The 27366-nt window shown below is 44.2% G+C and overlaps 2 protein-coding genes across 5 annotated transcripts; both read left to right on the forward strand.

Moving 5' to 3' along the window:
- Positions 1-725: 725 nt before the first annotated feature.
- On the forward strand, positions 726-19312 carry NONO (non-POU domain containing octamer binding). Of its 3 annotated transcripts, none has more exons than XM_074030225.1 (12): positions 726-1081; positions 1487-1543; positions 8951-9113; positions 10110-10303; positions 12529-12830; positions 14828-14923; positions 15114-15310; positions 15647-15731; positions 16101-16203; positions 16724-16763; positions 16958-17067; positions 18093-19312. In XM_074030225.1, exons 3-12 carry the CDS (start codon positions 8960-8962, stop codon positions 18225-18227), a joined length of 1416 nt encoding a protein of 471 aa, XP_073886326.1. In that variant the 5' UTR covers positions 726-1081; positions 1487-1543; positions 8951-8959; the 3' UTR covers positions 18228-19312. The 3 variants fall into 3 exon arrangements, with proteins under 3 accessions (XP_073886326.1, XP_005593965.3, XP_005593966.3); XM_005593908.4 differs by having other exon boundaries at positions 726-812; XM_005593909.4 differs by lacking the exon at positions 1487-1543 and having other exon boundaries at positions 726-812.
- A 575-nt stretch (positions 19313-19887) lies between these two features.
- ITGB1BP2 (integrin subunit beta 1 binding protein 2) lies at positions 19888-23817 on the forward strand. Of its 2 annotated transcripts, XM_005593910.3 has the most exons (11): positions 19888-20008; positions 20277-20326; positions 20416-20472; positions 20551-20696; positions 21705-21799; positions 21903-21961; positions 22075-22145; positions 22253-22352; positions 22628-22741; positions 22983-23045; positions 23414-23817. In XM_005593910.3, the coding sequence occupies exons 1-11, from the start codon at positions 19945-19947 to the stop codon at positions 23639-23641; spliced, it is 1047 nt and encodes a 348-aa protein (XP_005593967.1). In that variant the 5' UTR covers positions 19888-19944; the 3' UTR covers positions 23642-23817. The 2 variants fall into 2 exon arrangements, with proteins under 2 accessions (XP_005593967.1, XP_015299378.1); XM_015443892.2 differs by lacking the exons at positions 20277-20326; positions 20416-20472; positions 20551-20696.
- Positions 23818-27366: the final 3549 nt, after the last annotated feature.

Below are 27366 nucleotides of genomic sequence, written 5' to 3' on the forward strand. Positions count from 1 at the left end.
TGGTTACAATTCTGTGTAATCACGCAGAGACTAAGGTGTGATGCACCCCCTCCTCCCCCATCCCGTCTGTAACCATGACCAAAGAGTTGACTATTTCATTTGCGTTTTCCGAGCAGCCCCAGCAACAGGAGAAGCACCTAGAAATCTGATTAAGTATGTAGTGTCAGGATGCAAGCCCTAAAAAGGAAGTGTGAAAAAAGAAACATGGCGGGGCACTTTTTCAGTAGGAAAAGGCCAAATCTATTACATTGAATACAATGACATTGTTACTCTTGCTTCTTGCACAGGCGCAGTGCAGGACTGCTCCGAGCACGCCTACGCGCGCATTTTCTCCCCTTCCTCTCCCTCTTTCCACTTTCCTCTCCCATTTTCTCCTCTCCTTTCCCCCTCCCACCACTTAGTCTTTGAGTCTTTCAGTTAGTTCGTTTATGTCTCTCCTTCCGACCCCCAGCCCCAGCTCCTCTCCTTTTCCTTTTCCCCCTCCCCCTTTCCTTTTCCGTCTCACGCGCCAGGCCGCTTGCACATGCGCATTAGGTACAGAGCCTCGCTCTTTGTCCCCATCTGTCGTTCACACGAACGCAAGCCTTTGGCATTCGGCAGCCAATAGAATCTAAGAAATGGCGGAAAAATGATTCCGCTCGGGAGATAAACCTTGATTGGCAGTTCAGCTAACCAATCGAGAACGCCACTTTGTACCCCTGGGAGGCACCGAGCTCCGTCGTCTCGTTTCCGGCGGTCGCGCGCTCTTTTCTCGGGACGGGAGAGGCCGTGTAGCGTCGCCGTTACTCCGAGGAGAGACCAGTCGGTAGAGGGTGAGTTTTGGGACGGCTTGGTTCTTGTTTGGGAGGGTAGTGGGATTTCTTGGAACAATCAGCGAAAGAAGAGGCGAGGGTGAAGCTAGGTTTGGAGGGAGGATGGCGGTTCCGAGGCCCCTTGAGGCCTTGTCTCCGCCGCCACACTGCCTTCTCAGCCCACCCGCGGGGGCCCACCTCTCTTAACTCGCTTCGCATCGGGCTTTCCCCGTTTTCGTTCCCGCCGCGTTTCTTTGTGCAACTCATCTCCGAATCTTACCCGTGTCAGTGTAAGTTGCCGGCCTCTGAGCCGCTCTGGGCCCGAGGGTGTGGGGTCTATTATGAGAGATCGCTGAAGTCGTGGTTGGTTGGAGGAGGAGGCGCTTTGTCGGGCGCTCCTCCTCTCGGCCCCGCGAGGCCATTAATTCAGAATGGGCAAATGGGGCCCCTCGAGCGATATTTCTTTGTCAAAATTCTTAGCTGGAAAGTTCCTCTGCATATCCAGAGCCCACCGCTTTCGTAGTCTGATTTCTGTATGCCCTTTTTCTAGTCTTACCGCCTGGCTCCTTGACGCATTTATATAGCGTCACTTTTTAAAATGAAACTTAAATTTATGGATTTCGCATCGAGCATTTTATTTTCCAGATTGAGAAACTCTTACCATAACCTGACACGTTTCTTTGTGTTTTTAACAGAGAAGTCGAGGTTAGAGAGAACTGGGAGGCACTTTGCTGTCTTTAATCGAAGTTGAGGTAGGTGTAAGGGATAGGGTTGCCAGACAAAACACGGGGCACCCAGTTGAATTAGAATTTCACATACACAACCAATTATTTTTAAGTATACGTGTGCATAGTTTCAACTAAATTTGAAATTCAAATTTAATTGTGGGTTGTGTATTTTATTTGCTGAATCTGGCAACTCTAGTCGGGGGGGGGGTGGCCTGAATTTATACTGTGTCTTTGTCCACCTTCTTTGTTATTAAATGAAAAGTCCTAAGAAACTCTTAGCAAAGGACCTTGTTCATTTTGCAGCTTTCAGGCTGGCCATCCAGGCGGCCATCTCAGTCTCGTAAATTTATACCAGATTAAGATTTCAGATATGTGTGATGTAGTGTTTGGTCCTGTACCTAAACATTTGTTCAATTGTAACATGCCCAGTAGTTAGTCTTTCTAACCAGCAATACGTATTTTCTCTCAGAATTCTTCATCAGGATTATTAGTCTCAGGAACACATAAGTAGATAGAAATCTTTGCTGCTGATGTTTGCGCTGTGTTCACTTTTCAGAGGCCCAGTATTTAGGCGACGGTGAATTTATTACTCTGAAGAGGGCTCTGCACATATTTCCAAATTATATTGGTGGTCATGAGAAGTAGGTGATAGGAAGAAATACTTCTCGAGCTACTTGCTACTTGGTAGGCACTGTTCTAGGTGCTTTATACAGTATGACAGTCTTCACTAGTACATTCCATCTTGGGCCTCTCCGGGGCTAGGGGAAGAGAGAGGTAACACCTGGAACCCAAATAGGAAAAGATTTGATTCTGATGCCCACCTTACCCCATCCCCAGCTCTTTCCAGGTTGGACTTTAGATTTCGTGTTTTAACTTCCTGCTTTTATATCTTATTTTTTAAAAGACTATTTCCTTTTTTTTTTTTTTTTAAGGTATCTCATTTGCCATGAAACTGCTACACCTGCTTGTGGCATTTAAAATCCTTAAAACTTTTTGAGAAAACGATGTTGCACTTTGTGGCAAGGGTCACAGGGTAGATTCTATTTTTAAGAATTTATCCTATGGAAATAATTAAATGGAAATAAAACTGAAAGCCAGAAGACATTTACTGCAGCATTATAATAGGAAAAGCCAAAAACAACAACCTAAATGTCTTGTAGTAGGGTGTAGTTTAGTAAATTAAATTAGTACATCCTGGGGAACTTTAGTCATTAAAAATTACAATTATGTTGACGTTAGCAGAAATTAGGAAACTGAATATACAAGAGTGCATTATCAGTTACCAAAATGATAATGTATGTCTAAATAAGCAAGAATGGAAAATTGTGGGAGGAATATTTAATCATGGATATGTCCAAAGATTTAGCTATGAGCATTGATTATAATGGTGAAAAATAAGAAGCAACCCAGGTGTCCAACACAAGAGGGACTTGGTTGACAACTGAATGCTGTGTCCATTAACGTAAAAGATTTAATGACGTGAAAACTGTTTATGATACATCATAAAGTGGAAAAAACAGGTTACAGAATAGTTTTTATCATATCTCATTTCAAATACCTAAATTAATGATTAGAAGGATATACCAACATGTTAATAGTGACTATTTTAGTGGCAGGTCTGTGGATTTTTATATTTGTATTTTTATTTATTTTGGTTTTTCTAAATTTTCTATATTAATACATTTTGTAATAAGTATCTGATAGTAATTTCTGTTTAAAAATTTTTAAATAGGATTTTAAATTGTAATTTCTGATACCTTATAAAATTAATGAAAAACAAAATTAAATGATATAAATGTGAAAATTTAAATCTTGGCTGAAATGTCAAATATTGTGAGGTTTATTACCATCTGCCTCCTTCCACTCCCTATCCACTTTACCTTCCTCCCCCGTTTTAATTTATTTTCCCATAGCATTTACCTCTTTTTAAGTACTATATAATTTACTTATATATGTTGTCTCTCACTAGAAGTAAGCTCTGTAGGCAAGAATCTGCTTTGTTCACTGATCCACTCTAACCATCTAGAATAGTGCCTAGCAAATGGTAGGCATTCACTGAATTTTTTTTTAATGAAATCGTGAATTGAAAAATTATCAGTAACCTACAAGCAATGCAGTTTTCATTTTTGCCTACCTTCTGTTCCTTGTCTATATTCACACCTTTAAAATTAAAAAAAAAAAAAAAAACCCTTTCCCCGTTAGAGTATCAGACATAGTCATGTTTATGTGGTCTTCATAATTTTTAATGCTGTGAATATTCTATTATATAGCTGTACCATAATTTCATGAAAACCTTTCCCCTAGTTTTGGAAATTTAAGTCATTTTTATTATTTTGTTACCATAAAGGCCATTACAATGAACATTTTCACGAGTGTAGTTTTCAATTTTAAAATTATTAGGATAAATTTCCAGGAGTAGAATTTCCGAATTAAAGACTATGAATGAACATCTTGATAGCTCTTGTTAACTGTTCTCTTACTAAACTTTTGGATACAGAATTTGGTAATTGCATTGATGTTTTCAGTTTTGGTGGGATGTGACATAAAATGGATTAGGAATGTTTTTATGCACATGAAAATATTCCCATATACTCATCGTCAAAATCAGTAGTTATCAAGCCTGTGTCACATTTCTTTCATTTGAGAAATATAATTTTTTGTGTTTATTATGTTTTGAGACAAGAGTCTGTTGCCCAGGCTGGAGTGCAGTGGCACCATCTTGGCCTACTGCAGTCTCCGCCTCTCAGGTTCAAGTGATGCTCCTGCCTCAGCCTCCTGAGTAGCTGGGATTACAGGTGCCCACCACCATGCCCAGCTAATTTTTGTGTTTTTGGTAGAGACGGGGTTTCACCATGTTGGTCAGGCTGGTCTTGAATTCCTGACCTCAAGCAGTCCACCCTCAGCCTCCCAAAGTGTTGGGATTACTGGTGTGAGCCACCACGCCTGGCCAATTTTATTTTTTGTTTTCTGTGTTTTGTTTTGTTTTATTTTGTTTTGTTTTTGAGATAGTCTCAATCTGTCACCCAGGCTGGAGTGCAGTGGTGTGATCTCAGCTCACTGCAATCTTTCTCTCCCGGGTTCAAGTGATCCTCCCACTTCAGCCTCCCAAGTAGCTGGGATTACAGGTGCACACCACCATGCCTGGCTAATTTATTTATTTTATTTTTATTTTTGAGACGGAGTCTAGATCTGTCGCCCAGGCTGGAGTGCAGTGGCACAATCTCGGCTCACTGCAACCTCCGCCTCCTGGGTTCAAGCGATTCTCCTGCCTCAGCCTCTCGAGTAGCTGGGATTACAGGCACCCGCCACCACTCCCAGCTAATTTTTGTATTTTTAGTAGAGACGGGATTTCACTGTGTTGGCCAGGCTGGTCTCAAAACTTCCTGACCTCATGATCTGCTCACCTTGGCCTCCCAAAGTGCTGGGATTACAAGCATGAGCCACTGCGCCTGGCCTGATTTTTGTATTTTTAGGAGAAATGGGGTTTCACTATGTTGGCAAGGCTGGTCTTGAACTTCTGACCTCAAAATGATCCACCCACTTCCGCCTCCCAAAGTGCCGCAATTACAGGCGTGAGCCGCCGTATCCTACCTAATTTTCTTTATTTTTATTTATTTGTTTATTTTTTGAAGTGGAGTCTTGCTCTGCCGTCCAGGCTGGAGTGCAGTGGCGCGATCTCAGCACACTGCAACCTCCACCTCCTGGGTTCAAGCAATTATCTTGCCTCAGCCTCCCTGAGTAGCTGGGACTACAGGCACCCGCCACCACGCCTGGCTAATTTTTGTATTTTTAGTAGAGATGAGGTTTCACCATGTTGGCCAGGCTGGTCTCGAGCTCTTGATCTTTGTGATCTGCCTGCCTCAGCCTCCCGAAGTACTGGGATTACAGGTGTGAGCCACCGCAGCCAGCCAATTTTCTCTTATTTCAAAGGAAGCATATAGTATTAATATGATGCTCGTAAAAGTCCTTTTCTGCATCTTTCCTTCAGCTAAATTATTACTAGAGCGTCTTGTGTTTGAGGGAATGGATTTAGGTTTGATGTCCTTTTAATTCCTGGAGAACTGTCCTTGAATAAGGAAGACTGTCCTCAGTTTGTTAACCTGATCAATTTGAAAATTTGCATTTTAAAACTCCACTTTTGAATTCAGTCTGGATTATACCAATAATCTTTTTTTTTTTCCTTTATTTTTATTTATTTATTTTGAGACGGAGTTTCACTCCTGTCGCCCAGGCTGGAGTGCAATGGCCATGATCTCGGTCCACTGCAACCTCCGCCTTCCAGGTTCAAGCGATTCTCCTGCCTCATCCTGCCGAATAGCTGGGATTACAGGCATGCGCCACCACGCCTGGCTAATTTTTGTATTTTTAGTAGAGACAGAGTTTCACCATGTTGGCCAGGCTGGTCTCGAATTCCCAACCTCAGGTGATCCTCCTACCTTGGCCTCCCAAAGTGCTAGGATTACAGGCGTGAGCCACTGCGCCCGGCCTGTTTATTTTTGAGACCAAGTCTCACTCCGCTGCGCAGGCTGGAGTGCAATGGCAGCATCTCTGCTCACTGCAATCTCGGCCTCCTGGGTTTGAGCAATTCTCCTGCCTCAGCCTCACAAGTAGCTGAGACTACAGGTGCACACTGCCACACCTGGCTAATTTTTTGTATTTTTAGTAGAGACAGGGTTTCACCATGTTGGCCAGGCTGGTCTCAAACTCCTGACCTCAGGTGATCTGGTCTGCCTCAGCCCCCCAAAGTCCTGGGATTACAGGCATGAACCGCCACGCCCAGCCTATTTTTTTTTCATTTTTTTGAGATAGGGTCTCATTTTGTTGCCTAGGCTGGAGTGCAGTGTTATGATTTGCCTCACTGCAACCTCCTCTTCCTAGGCTCAAGTGATTGTCCAGCCTCAGCCTCCCAAATAGCTGGGACTACAGGCATGAGCCACTGCACCTGGCCTCCCCTCCACCCTACCTTTTTTTTTTTTTTTTTAAATAGAGACTGAGTCTTGCTATGTTGCCCATGCTGGTCTCCCGGGTTCAAGCCATCTTCCCGCCTCAGCCTTCCAAAGTGCTGGGATTACAGGCCTGAGCCACCATGCTGGCTTTGTTTTTTTTTTTTTTTTTTATTTCAACATTTGGGAGCACGGAACACTTGTTTTCTTTTTAATCTTATGTTGATTTTTAAATGATAGAATTTAACATTTTATTATTTTTATTTTTTTAATTTATTTATTTTTCTTGAGATAGGAGCTCATTCTCCCTGCCCAGGCTGGAATACAGTGGCGTGATTACAGCTCACTGCAGCCTCAGCCTCTCAAGTAGCTGGGACTACATGAGTGTGCTATCATGCCTAATTTTTTTATACATATTTTTTGTAGAGATGGGGTCACTGTGTTGCCCAGGCTGGTCTCTAACTACTGGGCCCAAGCAGTCCTCCCATCTAGACCTCCTAAATTGCTGGGATTACAGATGTGAGCCACTGTGCCCATCCTGTTTATCTTTTCTCCTTTTATTTATTTTGTTTGTTTTTGTTTTTGTTTTTGTTTTTGTTTTGAGACAGAGTTTCGCTCTTGTGCCCAGGCTGGAGTGCAGTGGCACAATCTCGGCTCACTGCAGCCTCCACCTTCCAGGTTCAAGTGATTCTCCTGCCTCAGCCTCCTGAGTAACTGGGATTACAGGCATGTGTCACCGCGCCACTCAAATTTTTGTATTTTTAGTAGAGATGGGGTTTCACCATGTTGGTGAGGCTGTTCTTGCACTCCTGACCTCAGCTGATCCACTGGCCTCGGCCTCCCGAAGTGCTGGGATTACAGGCGTGAGCTGTCTCGCCTGGCCTATCTTTTTATGTTTACTGTTATTGCTTTAGTAGTCATTTGTCTTTCCGTTGTGATTAATAAATATTTAGAGTGTGTACTGTATGCCATTAGTGAGCCAGCATTTTCACATGTTTATTCTCATAGCCTCTTTGAGAGCGGTATTTTTATCATCCCCTTTAGAACAGCTGAAGAAACAGGTACAGAATAATTTACTAGTAAGTAGTACACAATTGAGAAACACAATTCAAACTTAAGGATGCCTAACCTCACAGCCCATACTTGTACCACTGTTACTTACACAGTATGTACTGTGGGCTAGGATTGGTGGGTGCCAGAGAAGATAAGACTTTACTAGTCTTTGTCCTTGTGATAACCAGAATCTATTTCAATAATTTTGTTTTTATAGTGTGCCTGAATGTGTGATGGGGCCAGTTTTTAAGAGTAGATTCTTTTGGAAAAGTAGTTTTCTATTAATGTATAGTATTGAACTGGGAAGTTCCTTAAGCCATTCTAGTACAAACTGTCCTCATCCAGTACTCATTTAGTTTTTATGTGCAGTATAACTGCAAATGCCTGGTTGTTTCTAGATTTTTGTTTTTATTTATTTTTTTTTCAGATAGGGTCTTGCTCGGTTGCCCAGGCTGGAGTGCAGTGGCACAGTCATGGCTTGTTACAGCCTCTAACTCCTGGGCTCAAGTGATCCTCCAGCTCCAGCCTCCTGAGTAGCTGGGACTACGATGCCACTATGCCTGGGTAGTGTTTTTTTGTTTTGTTTTGTTTTTTGGGGACGGAGTCTCGCTCTGTCACCAGGCTGGAGTACAGTGGTGCGATCTCGGCTCACTGCAACCTCCGCCTCCCAGGTTCAAGCGATTTTCCTGTTTCACTCAGCCTCCCAAGTAGCTGGGATTACAGGCACCTGCTATCATGCCTGGCTAGTTGTTGTATTTTTAGTATAGATGTGGTTTCACCATGTTGGCCAGGCTTGTCTCACACCTCTGACCTGGTGATCCACCCACCTCGGCCTCCCAAAGTGCTAGGATTACAGGCTTGAGCCATGCACCCAGCCTGCCTGGGTCATTTTTAAATGTTTTTGTAGAGATGGGGTCTCGTGGTATTGTCTAGGCTGGTCTTGAATTCCTGGGCTCAAGTGATCCTCCCACCTCAGCCTCCCAAGTACCTGGAACCACAGGTGTGTGCCACCACACCCAGCTAATTTTTGTATTTTTTTTGGTAGAGATGAGCCATGTTGCCCAGGCTGATCTCAAACTCCTGGACTCAAGCAGTCCTCCCACCTCCGCCTCCCAAAGTGTTGGGATTATAGGCATGAGCCACTGCACCCGGCCTTTTTCTTTATTTTTTCTTTATTTTTTCCTTTTTTGTTTGATTTTTGCTATATTTTGTAACCTCCAGAACGCAAGATTTTTTTTTTAACATTGTTTCCATATACAACACTGATACATTTTTGAATTGTTCTTCTTTGTCATGGTTGTTCAAAGTAACCAATTGTTTGCCTCTGGCAAAAGCCAGAGCACCAAAGGTGATGAATTACATATAATTCATCAGGAAGGTGGCTGATTGTGTTATTAGTACTGAATTTATTTATTAGTCTACTTTTTCTTTGTAGGGTGCAAAAATGCAGAGTAATAAAACTTTTAACTTGGAGAAGCAAAACCATACTCCAAGAAAGCATCATCAACACCACCACCAGCAGCAGCACCACCAGCAGCAACAGCAGCAGCCGCCACCACCACCAATACCTGCAAATGGGCAACAGGCCAGCAGCCAAAGTGTGTATATGCTAGGTGATGGAGTAGAAATAGATTCCCTCTGGGAATGGTTTCTTGGTTTTTAGATTAGTTTCTTGGGCTTATAAGGGAATAGATAGGCCTTTATGGCACACCTTTGTTCTTTTTTCTCTTTACCTCTTAATACTTCTTATGATGGAAAAGGCTGATTTTCCGAAACCAAGGAGCAAACATGTATGAAAGCAGTTGAGTACAAGTTGCTTTGCTGTGTTGGCACATTCTATTGCTAAACAGATGTCTGCATGTTTTACCTCAGCGTGGTTCTTAGGGGTAGTTATCAGATGACTGGTAGTTAAAAAGAATATAGAAAAGTCTTTAAGGCTTAAATGGAGGAGTCTGGTACTGAGTACTGTACTTATAGCCTTGAGCCTGTTCCAGCTCATTGTGAAAAGTCTTTAAGTACATTGTGTGCCTCTAAGACTAGAACCAATCCCAACTTTATTTCCAGAGATTACTATAAAGAATTGCTCTTTCATAACTCATCATTCTGTTGCCCCCAGCCTGAAGGAATGGGAACTGTTAAGGTTATGAAAATTGGTGAGAGATTAGGAAAATGGAACCGTTACTTCGTTTTGATTTTGTTTTTGTTTTTATTTTTATTTTATTTTTGTTTGTTTATTCTCATCTGAAGGTATGTTTTGAATGTTAAAATCTGATCCCTTGTAACATAGGGCTCCTTCCTTGAATTGCTTAATTTTTCTCTTTGGCCAGTGGCGCCTATATTTTTCTCTCTCTTGCTTAGTCCAGCTTGACTTCTGGCCTGTCATAGAGCTGTTCAGATGTCCTTGCAGATTTCTGCATACTGCTTTCACATTCTAAGGCACAATATACTCATAAGTGATTAGGTTGCCTTGGGAAATGGTATTTGCATTCTCTACAACAATTAATGTTTCCTAATCTATCAATGGTTATAGGTCTTTGAGGATACAACTGTAATTCTATTTCCCCAGTCTTTTAAGTGACTGTGTCTTCTCTCAGATGAAGGCTTGACTATTGACCTGAAGAATTTTAGAAAACCAGGAGAGAAGACCTTCACCCAACGAAGCCGTCTTTTTGTGGGAAATCTTCCTCCCGACATCACCGAGGAAGAAATGAGGAAACTATTTGAGAAATATGGAAAGGCAGGCGAAGTCTTCATTCATAAGGATAAAGGATTTGGCTTTATCCGCTTGGTGAGCAACTGTTGGCTTTTGAGGCATGTAAAGGTGGGGAAGCTGGAGAATAATAGATATGCAAAAATAGGCAGTGGAAATGATTCGCAGATGATTTGTTCATTAAAAGCTTGTTGATGAAACAACCACCAAAATGGCACATTTTAATTTTTCCTCATTGGTTTTGTTTCAAGGATAACAGGTTTTTTTGCCTAGGATACTGGAGTTAAAGTATGCCCTTTTGAGACGGAGTATCACTCTTGTCACCCAGGCTGGTGTGCAGTAGTGGGATCTCAGCTCACTGCAACCTCCACCTCCTGGGTTCAAACGATTCTCCTGCCTTAGCCTCCTGAGTAGCTGGGATTACAGGCATCTGCCACCTCGCCTGGCTAATTTTTGTATTTTTGGTAGAGATGGAGTTTCACCATTTTGGCCAGGCTGGTCTTGAGCTCCTGACCTCAGGTGATCCACCCACCTTGGCCTCCTAAAGTGCTGGGATTACAGACGTGAGCCACCACACCTGGCTGGAACTTTTTTGTTTTAATTGGGAAATTTCAAACATACAGAAGTAGACAGAATAATAATGAACCTGCACATATGCATTGTATAGCTTCAGTCATTACCAAGTTGTGGTTAATTTTGTTTTATCTATACCCTTCCCCTGTTTGGTCCCCCCATGATCAAGAGATGGGTGTCTCACCCTGTTGCCTTGGCTGGACTTGAATTCCTGAGCTTAAGCAATTCTCTGTCCTCAGCCTCCTGAGTAGCTGGGACAATAGATATGCACCACGGTGTCTGGTTTATTTGTATCTTTAAAATTTTTTTTTTAATTGAATTAGCCAGACATGGTGTGTGTCTGTAGTCCTAACTACTCAACTAGGCTAAGATGAGAGGGTTGATTGAACCTAGGAGTTCGAGGTTACAGTGAGCTATGCTCATAGCACTGCACTTCAGCCTGGGTGATAGAGTGAGACCCAGTCTCTTAAAAAAAAATTAGTGATGGTAAAACAAACAACATAAAATTTACCATCTTTACCATTTGTAAGTGTAGACATTATTTTAAAATCTATTTCGATTTAGGGAAAGTATATGAGAGGAAAACATTTCTAGACATTATCTACCTCCATAAATGGAAGAGAATAATGTGACAGCAGGATCACTGAATGGGGTGGTCAGAACTGGTTTTCATTCCCATCTGCCACTAACTGTACTATATAGGCAAGTTATTTTTCTCTGTGTATCAGATTTCTCTTTAGTAATATGAAAGGGATCCTATCAAGGTTCCTTGTTCCAAAGAGGCTTCTTGGAGGATATACGTGATTCTGGTACATACCTAGCAAAAATTAGAATGAGCACGGTGGCTCATGCCTGTAATCCCAGCACCTTGGAAGGCCAAGGTGGGCGGATCACTTGAGGTCAGGAGTTTGAGACCAGCCTGGCCAACATGGTGAAACCCCGTCTCTACTAAAACTACAAAAATTAGCTGGACATGGTGGTAAGCGCCTGTAATTCCACCTGCTCAGGAGGCTGAGGCAGAATCGCCTGAACCTGGGAGGCAGAGGTTGCAGTGAGCTGAGATCACTCCACTGCACTCTAGTCTGGGCGAAATAGCAAGACTCCATCTCAGAAAAAAAACTAAAATATTCTGGGTGATTTTAGGGTAGTCTTTGTGTTTTTGTTTTTTTGAGACGGAGTTTCGCTCTGTTGCCCAGGCTGGAGTGCGGTGGTGCGATCTTGGCTCACTGTAACCTCCACCTCCCGGGATCAGGCGATTTTCCTGCCTCAGCCTCTGGAGTAGCTGGAACTACCGGTGCTTTCTACTGCACCCAGCTAATTATTTGTATTTTAGTAGAGACAAGGTTTCACTGTATTAGCCAGGTATTCACCTGCCTCGGCCTCCCAAAATGCTGGGATTACAGGCGTGAGCCACCGTACCCGGCCAATGGTCTTTGTTTTCTGGATGATCTGTTGTCACTTGGGAAAATAATACCTATGAAATTGATGACCACCTAAGTGTTATTAACTTCTAGGATTACATGTGATTTATTGCAAGGCCATCAGAAGCAAACTAGGGTGGCCAAAGAGCTGAAGCACACAGTTAAGTTCTTTCACTTCTGTTTCTTTGTATGGTGGTTAGTTTTTCAGGGGAGATACTTTGTTATTGAACTATACTGTTTTAGACTGTTGATGGCTGCTAAGGTATTCTTTGTCAAACTGAATTATTCTAATTTTCCTCTGCTTCCTAGGAAACACGAACCCTAGCGGAGATTGCCAAAGTGGAGCTGGACAATATGCCACTCCGTGGAAAGCAGCTGCGTGTGCGCTTTGCCTGCCATAGTGCATCCCTTACAGTTCGAAACCTTCCTCAGTATGTGTCAAACGAACTGCTGGAAGAAGCCTTTTCTGTGTTTGGCCAGGTAGAGAGGGCTGTAGTCATTGTGGATGATCGAGGAAGGCCCTCAGGAAAAGGCATTGTTGAGTTCTCAGGGAAGCCAGCTGCTCGGAAAGCTCTGGACAGATGCAGTGAAGGCTCCTTCCTGCTAACCACGTAAGTGAGGGTCATTTTCAGACATAGACCTTAGATTGCTAATTCCTTCCATGGTCTGGAAAGTTAGCCTCTAGTAACCACGTTTCTATGTTTAAAGACTTTTGGTCAGCCGGGCATGGTGGCTGACACCTGTAATCCCAGCACTTTGGGAGGCCAAGGCAGGCGGATCACCCGAGGTCAGGAGTTCAAGACCCACCTGGCCAACATGATGAAACCCCGTCTCTACTAAAAATACAAAAAATTAGCCAGGCATGGTGGCATGTGCCTGTAGTCCCAGCTACTTGGGAGGCTGAGGCAGGAGAATCGCTTGAACCCAGGAGGCAGAAGTTGCAGCAATCTGAGATCACGCCACTGCACTCCAACCTGGGCAACAGAGTGAAACTGCCTCAAAGAAATAAATAAATAAAAGGCCAGGCATGGTAGATCAAAAGGTGAGGAGATCAAGACCATCCTGGCCAACATGGTGAAAGCCTGTCTTTACTAAAAATACAAAAATTAGTTGGGTGTGGTGGCACACACGGGTAGTCCCAGCTACTCGGGAGGCTGAGGCAGGAGAATCACTTGAACCCGGAAGGCGGAGGTTGCAGTGAGCCGAGATTGCGCTACTGCACCCCAGCCTGACGACAGAATAAGACTCTGTCTCAAAAAAAAAAAAAAAAGACATTTGGCCAATGTGGGTGGATCACGAGGTCAGGAGATCGAGACCATCCTGGCTAACACAGTGAAACCCCATCTCTACTGAAAAGTACAACAAATTAGCCGGGCATGGTGGTGGGCACCTGTAGTCCCAGCTACTCGGGAGGCTAAGGCAGAAGAATGGCACGAACCTGGGAGGCGGAGCTTGCAGATTGCGCCACTGCACTCCAGCCTGGGCGACAGAACAAGACTCTGTATCAAAAAAAAAAAGAAAGACTTTTGATATTAGGGTGGGTGCGGTGGCTCACGCCTGTAATCCCAACACTTTAGGAGGCTGAGGCGAGTAAATCACGAGGTCCTGAGTTTGAGACCCGCCTGGACAAAGTGGTGAAACCCCGTCTGTACTAAAAATACAAAAATGTGGGTGCCTGTGATCCCAGCTACTCAGGAGGCTGAGGCAGGAAAATCGCTTGAACCCGGGAGGCAGAGGTTGCAGTGAGCCGAGATAGCACCACTGCACTCTAGCCTGGGCGACAGAGCAAGACTCTGTTTCAAAAATAAAAAAAAGACTTGGTACTAAGTGAGCTTTCTCATATGATTTTTGCTATAATCTTATATTAATAGAAGTGGAATGACGATTATGAAAATTAACTTTTTAGTCACTCCGTACGTTTTAATTTAATTAGTGTTAAGTCTCTCCTTACTTTGAAGTTTTAGAGCTCTGAAAAGTTGATTTGTGCATGCAGTATCTCTTAGTGTTTACCACAAGTCATTTCTCAGATTGTCTGTAGATGTTCAGGCTGTACTTAAGTACTGCATCTACCTACTTGGAATATCTTTGAGACTGTATTCAGAGATCTGAGGCCTGATTTCTCCTATCAACCCCAGATTTTCTTTTTCTTTTTCTTTTTTTTTTTTTTTTTTGAGACAGTCTCACTTTGTATTCCGGGCTGGAGTGCAGTGGTACAATCTTAGCTTATTTCAACCTCTGCCTCCTGGGTCCAAGCGATTCTCTTGCCTCAGCCTCCCGAGTAGCTGGGATTACAGACGTCTGCCACTACACCCAGCTAATTTTTGGTATTTTTAGTAGAGTCAGGGTTTCACCATGTTGGCCAGGCTTGTCTTGAACTCCTGACCTTGTGATTCACCTGCCTCGTCCTCCCAAAGTGCTGGGATTACAGGCATGCGCCACCGCCCCTGGCCCAACCCCCAATTTTTTATAATGTCATTAGGTATAAAAACTCCTTCAGAAGTGTTTGTCCAATCCTGAGCCCTAGCTAATTCATTGTGCCAGTGATATGTGTAGAGAAGAAGCCTGGTGTGGGGTATGATTTAACACTGAACTTCGTTCTTTCTCTTAGATTTCCTCGTCCTGTGACTGTGGAGCCCATGGACCAGTTAGATGATGAAGAGGGACTTCCAGAGAAGCTGGTTATAAAAAACCAGCAGTTTCACAAGTATGCCGTCTTGATAGATTTCCCTATTAGGTGTTTCCTTCTTAAGGAAGCTTATAAAGGGATATGTAAAAGAGGCAGGTCTTTGCTGCACATGTTCACTGGCAGCCATTATCTTGGTCCTCACAAGGAATGCAATACTTAGCTGGGGTAATCCTGGACAAAGTTAGTAACCTAGGAACCTTGCCTATAGGGAACGAGAGCAGCCACCCAGATTTGCACAGCCTGGCTCCTTTGAGTATGAGTATGCCATGCGCTGGAAGGCACTCATTGAGATGGAGAAGCAGCAGCAGGACCAAGTGGACCGCAACATCAAGGAGGCTCGTGAGAAGCTGGAGATGGAGATGGAGGCTGCACGCCATGAGCACCAGGTCATGCTAATGAGACAGGGTGAGTCTAGGCCTGTAAGTTTTAAAGCTGAAAGGACAAAATGACATTTTTAAATGGGTTTCTTTGTATCAATTAGCAGAAAGGCCTAAATCTCTGCTTTTATACTTTGAAATATTTTGCGTTGATTTTGGTAGATAAGTAGATTTGGAGATGTGGCAGAGATACTGGATTCTGTGAAGAAGGAAATGATAGGTTTGACTTCATTTTGGAATCTGGACACCACAGGTGGCTCCAAAGGAATTATATCCTCTTTGCTTTCTGGATCTTTATTTGAAGAAAGTCATTAGATCTATATGAAGACAATGAGGAATATTCTTAAGTCTGTTGTTTCTTTAGATTTGATGAGGCGCCAAGAAGAACTTCGGAGGATGGAAGAGCTGCACAACCAAGAGGTGCAAAAACGAAAGCAACTGGAGCTCAGGTAACTTTTCTCGAACCCTTTCCTCTGACAACTCTAAAAGGTAATGTCTCATTCCTCTTTCCTACTGCCATGCTATCTCATGCATTTATAAATGTGTTGGCAAATATTTCCTGGCTGCTTCTCAGGTTCTTTGGATTGGAGATGTTTTTAGCTGCCCATGGTTCTAGAAGTTACCTGCTAAAAAGAAAGCTGAATACTGGTCTCATGAGGTTTCTTTGGGGGTTGCCTCAGGGCTGGGCACACTTAACAGTGAGTTTCCTGGTGAACTGTGATAGTTTTCAGTAGGCTGGTCTCCTCGGTCGAGTCCCCTGTTAACCTACTCAAGTTCTTAAATGCCTCTATCTTAAATATATTGGTGACTCTCTCTAGGCAGGAGGAAGAGCGCAGGCGCCGTGAAGAAGAGATGCGGCGGCAGCAAGAAGAAATGATGCGGCGACAGCAGGAAGGATTCAAGGGAACCTTCCCTGATGCGGTATATCTCCCATGTGCCCATGATGTGCCAGGCCAGTCGTGATAAGACAGACTCACCATGAATTGTCTGCTAGGTTATCGGTTATGACCACTTTTCCCGTGTTGTGAAGTAACCCTTTAGAAAAAAGAATTCATAAGGAGAGGTAAGGTTTAAAGAGGAGTTCTTGCCTCACAAGCAATATAGGATGAAAAACTGGATCTGCTGTATTCTGTTTAGACTTACTATAGGAAGAGATATGCAACCTTGGCTAGTCCTCTGCTGTCCTTGCAGTTGTACAAGTTGGACCTTTAGAAGAAATCTCTTCCCCCTTTCACCTCTCTGGAGGCTCTGGCTTGTGTCCTAGTTGCTCTGTGACCTTGAATTTGTTGCACAACTAGCAAGGGTTGTGCTCCTCAGCTTGGTCTCAGTGCTCTTTGGATGTGTTATCACTCTATCTACTTCCCTTAGTGTGTGGTCCTTGATGGATTGTGGTAGAATGCACTGCTGTCTTGGACTTTCTTGAGTATTTTTTGTTTTTCAGAGAGAGCAGGAGATTCGGATGGGTCAGATGGCTATGGGAGGTAAGGACTTAAGAGATTAATGGCTCTGATTTCCTTTTTTGTTTGGTCTCTGGTGAACTATGTAGTTTTTGCTACCTACTTTAAGGGGGTGACGTGCATGTCTTAGCTCAGAGGTCTTGTAGAATTGTTTCCTTTGGCATAGAAAGAGACTAACAATCTTTATCCCTTGTACTGATCACACTACTCTGCCTTAGGTGCTATGGGCATAAACAACAGAGGTGCCATGCCCCCTGCTCCTGTGCCAGCTGGTACCCCAGCTCCTCCAGGACCTGCCACTATGATGCCAGATGGAACTTTGGGATTGGTAATAAACTGCAAGGCCTTAACAGTAATTCTAAATGGTGGTAGGAGGAGAACAGGCATTGCTTTCATAGCCCCTGGGGGCCTACCTCAATTTGCTACAGATAGCAATCTTTTTTTTTTTTTTTTTTTTGAGACAGAGTTTCCCTCTTGTTGCCCAGGCTGGAGTGCAATGGCATGATCTTGGCTCACTGCAACTTTGCCTCCTGGGTTCAAGCGATTCTCCTGCCTCAGCCTCCTGAGTAGTTGGGATTTCAGGCATGCGCCACTGTGCCCAGATCATTTTGTATTTTTAGTGGAGACCGAGTTTTACCACGTTGGTCAGGCTATTCTCGAACTCCTGACCTCAAATGATCCGCCCACCTCGGCATCCCAAAGTGCGGAGACTACCGGCGTGAGCCACCAAGCCCGGCCTAGATAGCAGTCTTTAGGACTGCTGGTATCCATTAAATGTAACCTCAAGGTCTTTATTTTTGAATCTTGAGCAAACTCGGTCTCTATACTTAATCTAGGAGTTAAGTAAATGCCACCGTCTGACTGGCCACTCTGATTGACTATGTTTGTTGGAGGGAAATCAATGAAGGCTAGGCATTATCAAATAAAATAGTTGTGAATCCAAATACTTCATGGCTCATGCAATCCTGAGGTGGTTTTGGTTATGGTGTTAAGATGCCAAAACTAGACAGTTTGGTTTATTGTTTTTTCTTTTTTTTCTTTTTGAGACAGAGTTTTGCTCTTTGTCGCCTAGGCTGGAGTGCAGTGGTGCAATCTTGGCTCACTGCAACCTCCGCCTCCCGGGTTCAAGCGATTCTCCTGCCTCAGCCTCCTGAGTAGCCGGAATTACAGGCATACGCCACCACTTTTGGGGTTATCCACTAGAGTTCTAAACAGACTTAATCACCCACTCCTGCCTACCATCAGGAGCCTTGAATAGTTGAATGGAAATAGCCTCCAGTGGAGGGACTACAGATGGGTGGGAAGCTTCCAGCAATGGCTCTGTTACAATGTTGCTCTCTTTTTCTCTTTAAGACCCCACCAACAACTGAACGCTTTGGTCAGGCTGCTACAATGGAAGGAATTGGGGCAATTGGTGGAACTCCTCCTGCATTCAACCGTGCAGCTCCTGGAGCTGAATTTGCTCCAAACAAACGTCGCCGATACTAATAAGTTGCAGTGTCTAGTTTCTCAAAACCCTTAAAAGAAGGACCCTTTTTGGACTAGCCAGAATTCTACCCTGGAAAAGTATTAGGGATTCCTTCCAATAGTTAGATCTGCCCTGCCTGTACTACTCTAGGGAGTATGCTGGAGGCAGAGGGCAAGGGAGGGGTGGTATTAAACAAGTCAATTCTGTGTGATATATTGTTTAATCAATTCTGTGTGGTGCATTCCTGAAGTCTCAAATGTGATTGTTGAGGGCCTGGGGAAACCATGGCAAAGTGGATCCAGTTAGAGCCCATTAATCTTGATCATTCCGTTTTTTTTGTCCATCTTGTTTCATTTCCTTGCCCCGCCCCCAAGACGGAGTCTCACTCTGTCACCCAGGCTGTACTGTACTGGCACGATCTTGGCTCACTGCAGCCTGCCTCCCAGGTTCAAGCTTGTCCAGGCTGATCTTGAACTCCTGACCTCATGATCCATCCACCTCGGCCTCCCAAAATGCTGGGATTACGGGGTGAGCCACAGTGCCCATCCTCACTTGCTTTCTTATCCTTACACTCCCCCAGTCCCAGAGTAACTGCCACATACACCACAAAAACCAAATACCCCCAATGACCTTAGCCCCATTGCTCCATTCACTCCCAGGTGAGAATTCAGGCAAACGTCCACAAAGGTCACAGGCAACGTGCATACGGTTCTGTTATATCCCATATATTACCCCTTCATGTCCTAAAGAAGACATTTTCTCTTAGAGATTTTCATTTTAGTGTATCTTTAAAAAGAAAAATCTTGTGTTAACTTGCCTCCATCTTTTTCTTGGGTGAGGACACCCAGGAATGACCCTTTTGTGTCTATGATGTTGCTGTTCACAGCTTTTCTTGATAGGCCTAGTACAATCTTGGGAACAGGGTTGCTGTATACTGAACGTCTGACAGTAGCTCTTAGACTCGCCTATCTTAGGTAGTCACGCTGTGCATTTTTTTTTCATTGGTGTACTGTGTTTGATTTGTCTCTGATATATTTGGAGTTTTTCTGAGAAATGGAGCAGTAATGCAGCATCAACCTATTAAAATACATTTTAAGCCTTTTAATTTTCTGTGGTGTTTTTGAAGGGGAAAGGAGGGAGGGGAGTTATCTTAGGAGATGAGCAGTAGGCTCTATAAAGGTAATCCTTTAGACATTTTGATTACAGTATTCATCTAGACAAACATGGGGAGGTGGGGATGAGATGCGTCAAATGGCTGAAGTGGTCGGCGAGGATTAGTGCTGTTGACACTATATGGAAGTAATAATGGAGGAAAGCTGCCCCTTTGAAAGAGGCAGAAAATGGGCTTAACCCTCATTGAGCTGGGGGTGGGGGAGGTCTTAATATTGGTGTTTGTTTCTTAGCAGCTGCTGCTGTGTCCAAGGCTTGGAATTGCCGTGGTGAATCTAAAACTGTCTCAGTAGTGGTGAGCTGACCTCACCCAAGTTCCAAGCCCTACTCTGCCTGATCCTTTTTTCCTGAGCCTCAGAGCTAAAATGCCCCTGAGCTCTTTTCTATTGGCTGGAAAGACCAATTGAAGTTCCCTTGCCCATGTTAGGAGGTGTACGCCTCCTGAACTAAAGATAGAAACAGCTGGCCCTTCCAGGCATCTAAAAGCCTCCAGACTAAGAGGTGTTCCCCATTCGGCAGCCAGACTCCTTGAAATACCCTTTCAGTAATTATTCTACCAACGCTTCCATGTCTCTACTCTGTCGTAACAAAGGCTGTGGGCAGCACTTTGACCCTAATACCAACCTTCCTGGTAAGTAAATGATCCTGACCTGGCCAGGGGCTGTGCATGGGTGTTGTGGAGTGGTCAGCTGGGGGGCAGTATGTTTGAGGAGCAGGGAAAGAAACTACCTGCCCTAGTTTAATTGGTCTAAGTGATCTTACAGCCTTTGATGCGTTTTTGTTTTTGTTTTTCACGTTATATGGGAAGAAACCATAAATATAAACCCGGGGAAGAGGTGAAAAATTATACTTGGTATAGTTATCTTCCCTTCCTTGATAACTTGTACTGATGTCCACAGATTCCTGTTGCCATCACCCTGGGGTCCCAATCTTCCATGATGCACTTAAGGTGAGGAGTAGGTGAGGGGGGTTAGCAAGAGCATTTCCCAGAAGAGAGACACCCAGGAACCTAAGCTGATCTGGGTCTCTTGTTATCAGGGTTGGTCCTGCTGCCGAAAGCGAACTGTAGATTTCTCTGAGTTCTTAAACATCAAGGTAAATTATTTACATACTTGGATTCTGCCCCCAGTAGAAGGATTCTATCCCTAATCCTTATCTCCTTATCTATACTAGGGCTGTACTATGGGACCACACTGTGCTGAGAAGCTTCCTGAGGCCCCTCAACCTGAAGGCCCTGCTACAAGCAGTTCACTTCAGGAGCAAAAACCTCTGAATGTGATTCCAAAGTCAGCAGAGACCTTGCACCGGGAGAGGCCCAAGTAAAGAGGAGGAGGCCCCTGGACTTTTCCTATTTTCATGTAGCTTCCTAGGAGTGATTAATGGGTCATTGAGGGCTGGGAACCAGGGACCAGGGATGTGAGGAGGGCCAGATGTCAGGGTTTGGATGGTGTATATCCTGTGCCTTAGGGGAAATTTGGAAATAACGCCCTTTTCTCTAAGGTGGTATGGGATGATGGGATAGATATCTGAATCAACAGAGTAGATAAGGCTGGGCGCGGTGGCTCACGCCTGTAATCCCAGCACTTTGGGAGGCTGAGGCGGGAGGATCATGAGGTCAGGAGATCGAGACCATTCTGGCTAACACAGTGAAACCCCATCTCTACTAAAAATACAAAAAAATTAGCCAGGCGTGGTGGCGGGCACCTGTAGTCCCAGCTACTCGGGAGGCTGAGGCAGGAAAATGACGTGAACCTGGGAAGCGGAGCTTGCATTGAGCCGAGATTGCGCCACTGCACTCCAGCCTGGGCAACAAAGCAAGACTCTGTCTCAAAAAAACCAACAACAACAACAAAAAACAGTAGATAGCCCCTCACAAATACATCCTTAGTATATAACACAAAAGGGATTGTTGAGAATGACTTCTCTTTCTAGAAAAGAACTTTAAATCTCCTATCAAGAAAAGGATGTATTATTGGCAGCCAGGAGACTTCCCAAATTTTATGGGAATAATAAGAGCAACAGAAGGAAGTCATATTAGGTCCACGATTAGATAAAAGAGGAAAAGGATATGACTCAGTTCTGCAGAGAAAATGGTTAGGTTTAGAGCAACTGAGTAGATGGGTAAGAGAAGTGCTGGGGATTTCTCTAGGGTTCAGGTATTTGGGATGTCCACAGAGATGAAAATTGGCAATGGGGTTGCTACCCAACCTCTCCAACTCTGCCTCACTTTCACCAGGCTTGTTTAATTCCATTACCATTGGTGGGAGTGTTGGAGCTAGCAATCATAGCTAATGGGTCAGAACTAAATCACCACCCATAACCCCTAGGTCAGAGTTGCCTCTGAAGCTGCTGCCGCTAAATATATCCCAAGCCCTGGAAATGGCATTGGAACAGAAGGAATTAGACCAGGAACCTGGGGCAGGTAGGTGGGTCTTTAGTAAGATCAACTTCATAGACTGGAATTTAGTGGAGTGCCAATTGAGTGGGGGGATGGATAAGTTCCTGACTCTGTTTCCCTTGCCCAGGACTTGATAGTAGTCTGATCCGGACTGGTTCCAGCTGCCAGAACCCAGGATGTGATGCTGTGAGTGAGAGTTTTGAGGGGCTCAAGCATATGGCTGAGGGATGACTGGGTATAGATATGAGGCTGAGTAGGATATACCTTAGAATGACCTGGTTCTACTTTATCCTTCTTAGGTTTACCAAGGCCCTGAGAGTGATGCTACTCCATGTACCTACCACCCAGGAGCACCCCGATTCCATGAGGGGTGAGGGAGGGGACTGGGTGGGCTATGAGACAGGTTTCTCCTAATATTTGGTCATAAGATAAATACTGGGGGTGAGAGAATTCAGTTGAATTATCTTCCTACTTCAGGATGAAGTCTTGGAGCTGTTGTGGCATCCAGACCCTGGATTTTGGGGCATTCTTGGCACAGCCAGGGTGCAGAGTTGGTAGACATGACTGGGGGAAGCAGGTAAGCCCCAGTTTTCCTGAACTCTTGATTAGGACCCAATCTCAGAGGTAAATTCTCCTCCCTCTCTGTACCACATAACTAAGCTCCCTGTCTTCTCCCTTTAGTACAGACCAAATAAGATTCTGCTCCTTATCCCTCAACAGCCCAGAGGCTTAGCAATATGAGGTTGTGTTAATCTTTTTGAGACTCTCTGTCTCTTCTCCATATGCATCATGAGAACTCCCCTTGGGCTAAGAATTTATTCTTACCACCTACATTTCACATCTTCTCTTTAGCTCCCAGCATCTTGCCGCCATGATTGGCACCAGACAGATTCCTTAGTAGTGGTGACTGTATATGGCCAGATTCCACTTCCTGCGTTTATCTGGGTGAAGGCCAGTCAAACTGAGGTGAGCAATGATCTGATGTTGGATGGGAGGATAGTGAATTGGGTGATACTACAATCTCACAGGCAGAGTTGCCATATGCTGTTAACCTGTAGGCTCCATAGTACCCTTAGAGGAAGGGAGAGCTATTAGGTCAGGGCTGTCTGGCCAATCTGTGGATCACACCTCTGACCTGGTTATCTGTCGTAATGACCTGTTCTGACCTTCTGGGTTTGTTACTACCCCTGTAATTCTTTTCTCTCAGCTTCATGTCCACATTGTCTTTGATGGTAACCGTGTGTTCCAAGCACAGATGAAGCTCTGGGGGGTAAGTGAAGACCAGGGGGCACAGGAGGGGGAGGCAGATGGGGTGAAAGAGCGGCTAGACTGGAATAGAGGGTGTCTTGAGGGAAGGAGTTGTAGTAGGAAAATAGAGATTTTCTCTTCATTTGCTTTCATTTTCTCTCTCTCTCCTGCTCTTCCTACTTTCCTCTTTCCCTCCCCTCTTCCTTCTCCCTTTTCATCTCTCATTTCTTTCCTCTCTCTCCCTTATTATATTGTCTTATTCCTCCCTTGTCTTTTTTCTTACCTTATTTTAAAAAATTTTCTCTCTCATTTGTCACCGCTCTACGCTGACCCCAATGCCTTTGATTTCCTCATTCTGTCTTTCTTCTGTTTTCCTTTGCTCCTCCTCAGGTCATAAACGTGGAGCAGAGCTCTGTCTCCTTGATGCCATCTCGGGTTGAAATCTCCCTGGTCAAGGCTGACCCAGGATCCTGGGCCCAGCTGGAGCACCCTGATGCACTAGCTAAGAAGGCTAGGGCAGGGGTTGTGTTAGAGATGGATGAGGAAGAATCTGACGATTCAGATGATGATCTGAGCTGGACAGAGGAGGAGGAAGAGGAGGAAGCAATGGGGGAATAGTGACCAGACAGTTGATGTCTAGATAGGACCTCAATGATTCCCTTAGAATCTTAGAGACCAGGATATTGTTGGCCATGTGGTGTCATTGAGCAGCAGGAGGCTGAAGGAGGGGAGAACAAAATTGTCCAAACCATGCTGTTTTTTCCCTTAAATAAATCTTGTATTCTTCAGTTTCACATAGTGTCATTCTCTCACCTCACTATCTAAGATTGTATTTATTACCCCCAACTGTGTGTTCAACACACATTGTGAAAACAAGCACATGCACATTCAATCTATTCCTCACAACCACCAGGTATTTACTGAATACTTCCTATACGCCCAATTATGTGTTAGGTGGTTTAGAAATATCTGAGAAGCAGAAGACTTACTCATTTCTCTCAACAAAGTAACAACCTGGCTGACAAGTCAAGACCAGTCTACATGAAATAATAATAAACATTATCAGGTAGTTTAACTGAGTGCTAAATTGTGCAGTACAGTTTTTAAGAACTGTGGTTGAAAGAATGGAAAAGTTAATGTGGACAGTAGTGAAAAGGGAAGACTCCGTGGAAGAAGTCCTTTTTTTTTTTTCTTTTAGAGACAGAGTCTCTCTCTGTCGCCTAGGCTGGAGAGTGCAGTGGTGCAATCTCAGCTCACTGCAACCTCTGCCTTGTGGGTTCAAGCGATTCTCCTGCCGAGTAGCTAAGACGACAGACGCTCGCCACCATGCCCAGCTAATTTGAAATACAGTTTATTTTTTTCTTTGGTTGCTTATACTTTTGATGTCATATCTAAGAAACCATTACCTAATCCAAGGTCATGAACATTTGTCCCTATGTTTTCTTCTAAGAGTTATATAGGGCTAGGCGCGGTGGCTCACGCCTATAATCCCTGCACTTTGGAAGGCTGAGACAGGTGGATCACCTGAGGTAGGGAGTTCGAGACCAGCCTGGCCAACATGATGAAACCCCATCTCTACTAAAACTACAAAAAATTAGTTGGGTGTGGTGGCACACGCCTGTAATCCCAGCTACTCAAGAGGCTGAGGCAGGAGAATCGCTTGAACCCGCGAGGTGGAGATTGCAGTGAGCCGAGATCACTCCACTGCACTCCAGCCTGGGCAACAAAGAGCAAAAACTCCGTCTCCAAAAAAAGTAATATGGTTTTTTAGCTCTTACATTTAGGTCATTGATTCATTTTCTTTTTTTTTTTTTTTCTTTTTTTTTTTTTTTTTTTTGAGGCGGAGTCTTCACTCTGTCACCCAGGCTGGAGTGCAGTGGCGCGATCTCGGCTCACTGCAAGCTCCGCCTCCCGGGTTCACGCCATTCTCCTGCCTCAGCCTCCCGAGTAGCTGGGACTACAGGTGCCCGCCACCGCGCCCGGCTAATTTTTTGTATTTTAGTAGAGACGGGGTTTCGCCGTGTTAGCCAGGATGGTCTCGATCTCCTGACCTCGTGATCCGCCCGCCTCGGCCTCCCAAAGTGCAGGGATTACAGGCGTGAGCCACCGCGCCCGGCCCATTGATTCATTTTCAATTAATTTTTGTATGTGATGTGAAGTAGGAGTCCAACCTTATGCTTTTGCATGTGGATGTCCAGTTGTCTCAGTACCATTTGTTGAAAAGACTATTCTTTCTCCCATTGAATTGTCTTGGTTCCCTAGTTGAAAATTAACCATAAATGTGAAGGTTAAGAAGTCCAGTTGACCCTTGAACAATGCAAGGTTGGGGCACTGACTCCCCACACATTTGACTTCTTTTTTTAAATTTTTATTTATTTATTTATTTTTTGAGACAGAGTCTCACTCTGTTGCCCAGGCTGGAATGCAGTGGCATGATCTTGGCTCACTGCAACCTCCGCCTCCTAAGTTCCAGCAATTCTTATGCCTCAGCCTCCTAAGTAGGTGGGATTACAGGCATGTGCCACCACACCTGGCTAATTTTTTTTATTTTTAGTAGAGATGGGATTTCACTGCGTTTCCCGGGCTGGTCTCAAACTCCTGACCTCAAGTTATCCTCCCACCTCTGCCTCCCAAAGTGCTGGGATTACAGGTGTGAGCTATCACACCCAGCCACCACATAGTGGACTTTTTTTTTTTTTTTTTTTTTGAGACGGAGTCTAACTCTATAGCCCAGGCTGGAGTGCAGTGGGGCAATCTCGGCTCACTGCAACCTCCGCCTCCCGGGTTCAAGTGATTCTCCTGCCTCAGCCTTCTGAGTAGCTGGGATTACAGGCGCCCGCCGTCACGCCCAGCGAATTTTTGTAGTTTTAGTAGAGACGGGGTTTCACTGTGTTGGCCAGGTTGGTCTTGAACTCCTGACCTCATGATCCACCTGCCTCGGCCTCCCAAAGTGTTGGGATTACATGCGTGAGCCACTGCCCCCAGCCCATAGTCTACTTTTGACTTCCCAAAAACTTAACTACTAATAGCCTACTGTTGACCAGAAGCCTTACTGATAACATAATCAATTAACACATATGTTGAATGTTATGCGTATTATATACTACATTCTTACAATAAAGTAGGCTAGAGAAAAAAATGTTATTAAGAAAATCATAAGGGGCTGGGCATGGTGGCTTATGCCTGTAATCCTAGCACTTTGGGTGGCTGAGGTGGGCAGATTACTTGTGCCTAGTTCAAGACCAGCCTGGACAACATGGCGAAACCCACTCTACAGAAACATACAAAACTACAAAAAAATTAGCCAGACATGGTAGCGCACACCTGTAGTCCCAGCTACTTGGGAAGGTAAGGTGGGAGGATCACCTGAGCCCAGGAGATCGAAGCTGCAGTAAGCCGTGATTGTCGCATTGCGCTCCAGCCTGGGCAACAGAGTGAGGCCATAAGGAAGGGAAAATATATTTATTATCCATTAAGTGGAAGTGGGTTATCATAAAGTTCTTCATCATTGTCTTCATATTGAGTAGGCTGAGGAGGAGGAGGAGGAGGAAGATGAGGAGTTGATCTTACTATCTCAGGGGTAGCAGAGGCAGAAGAAAATCCACATATAAGTGGACCCGTGCAGTTAAAACCCTTGTTCAAGTGTCACCTGTACATTTGAATGGAAATCTGAATAATGAGAAATTAATTTTGATGGGTATGGAAGATTAGGGAGAGCGATACTAGGGCAAAAGTTGTTTTAATTTATTTATTGTGTTTCATTTTAAATTCCAAAAGTAGTACATTATCACTGAAAAAAAATTAAATGCAGAAGTATGTAGAGTAAAAAGTAAATGCTTCTCTTCAGAGTCTCTCCAAGCTTAGTCCTCTTGTAAGCACTGGTAACATATCAGAGGTTATGTTGAAGAAAGAAGACGAAAAAATTAAATGGAGTGTGGCTAGATTAACAGGAGCCTAAAATTCTAGGTCAAGGATTTTCAAAATGATTTAAAAGAGAGTTAAAAGGGCATTATAGGCCTTTTAAAAAAAAAAAAAGAAAAAAAATATATATATATATATTTTTTTTCTCTCTCTTTTTTTTTTTAAGACAAGGTCTCGCTCTGTCTCCCAGGTGCACAGTGGCCGCAATCTTGGCTCACTGCAACCTCTGCCTCCCGGGTTCAAGCCTCACCCTCACGATTAGCTGGGACTACAGGCATGCACCACCACACCTGGCTAATTTTTACATTTTTAGTAGAGATGGGGTTTTGCCATGTTGGCCAGGCTAGTCTCGAACTCCTAGCCTCAAGTGATCTGCCCACCTCGGTCTCCCAATGTGTTGGGATTATAGGTGTGAGCCACCA

This window comes from Macaca fascicularis, chromosome X (genome assembly GCF_037993035.2).
Source record: "Macaca fascicularis isolate 582-1 chromosome X, T2T-MFA8v1.1".
NCBI lineage: Eukaryota > Metazoa > Chordata > Mammalia > Primates > Cercopithecidae > Macaca > Macaca fascicularis.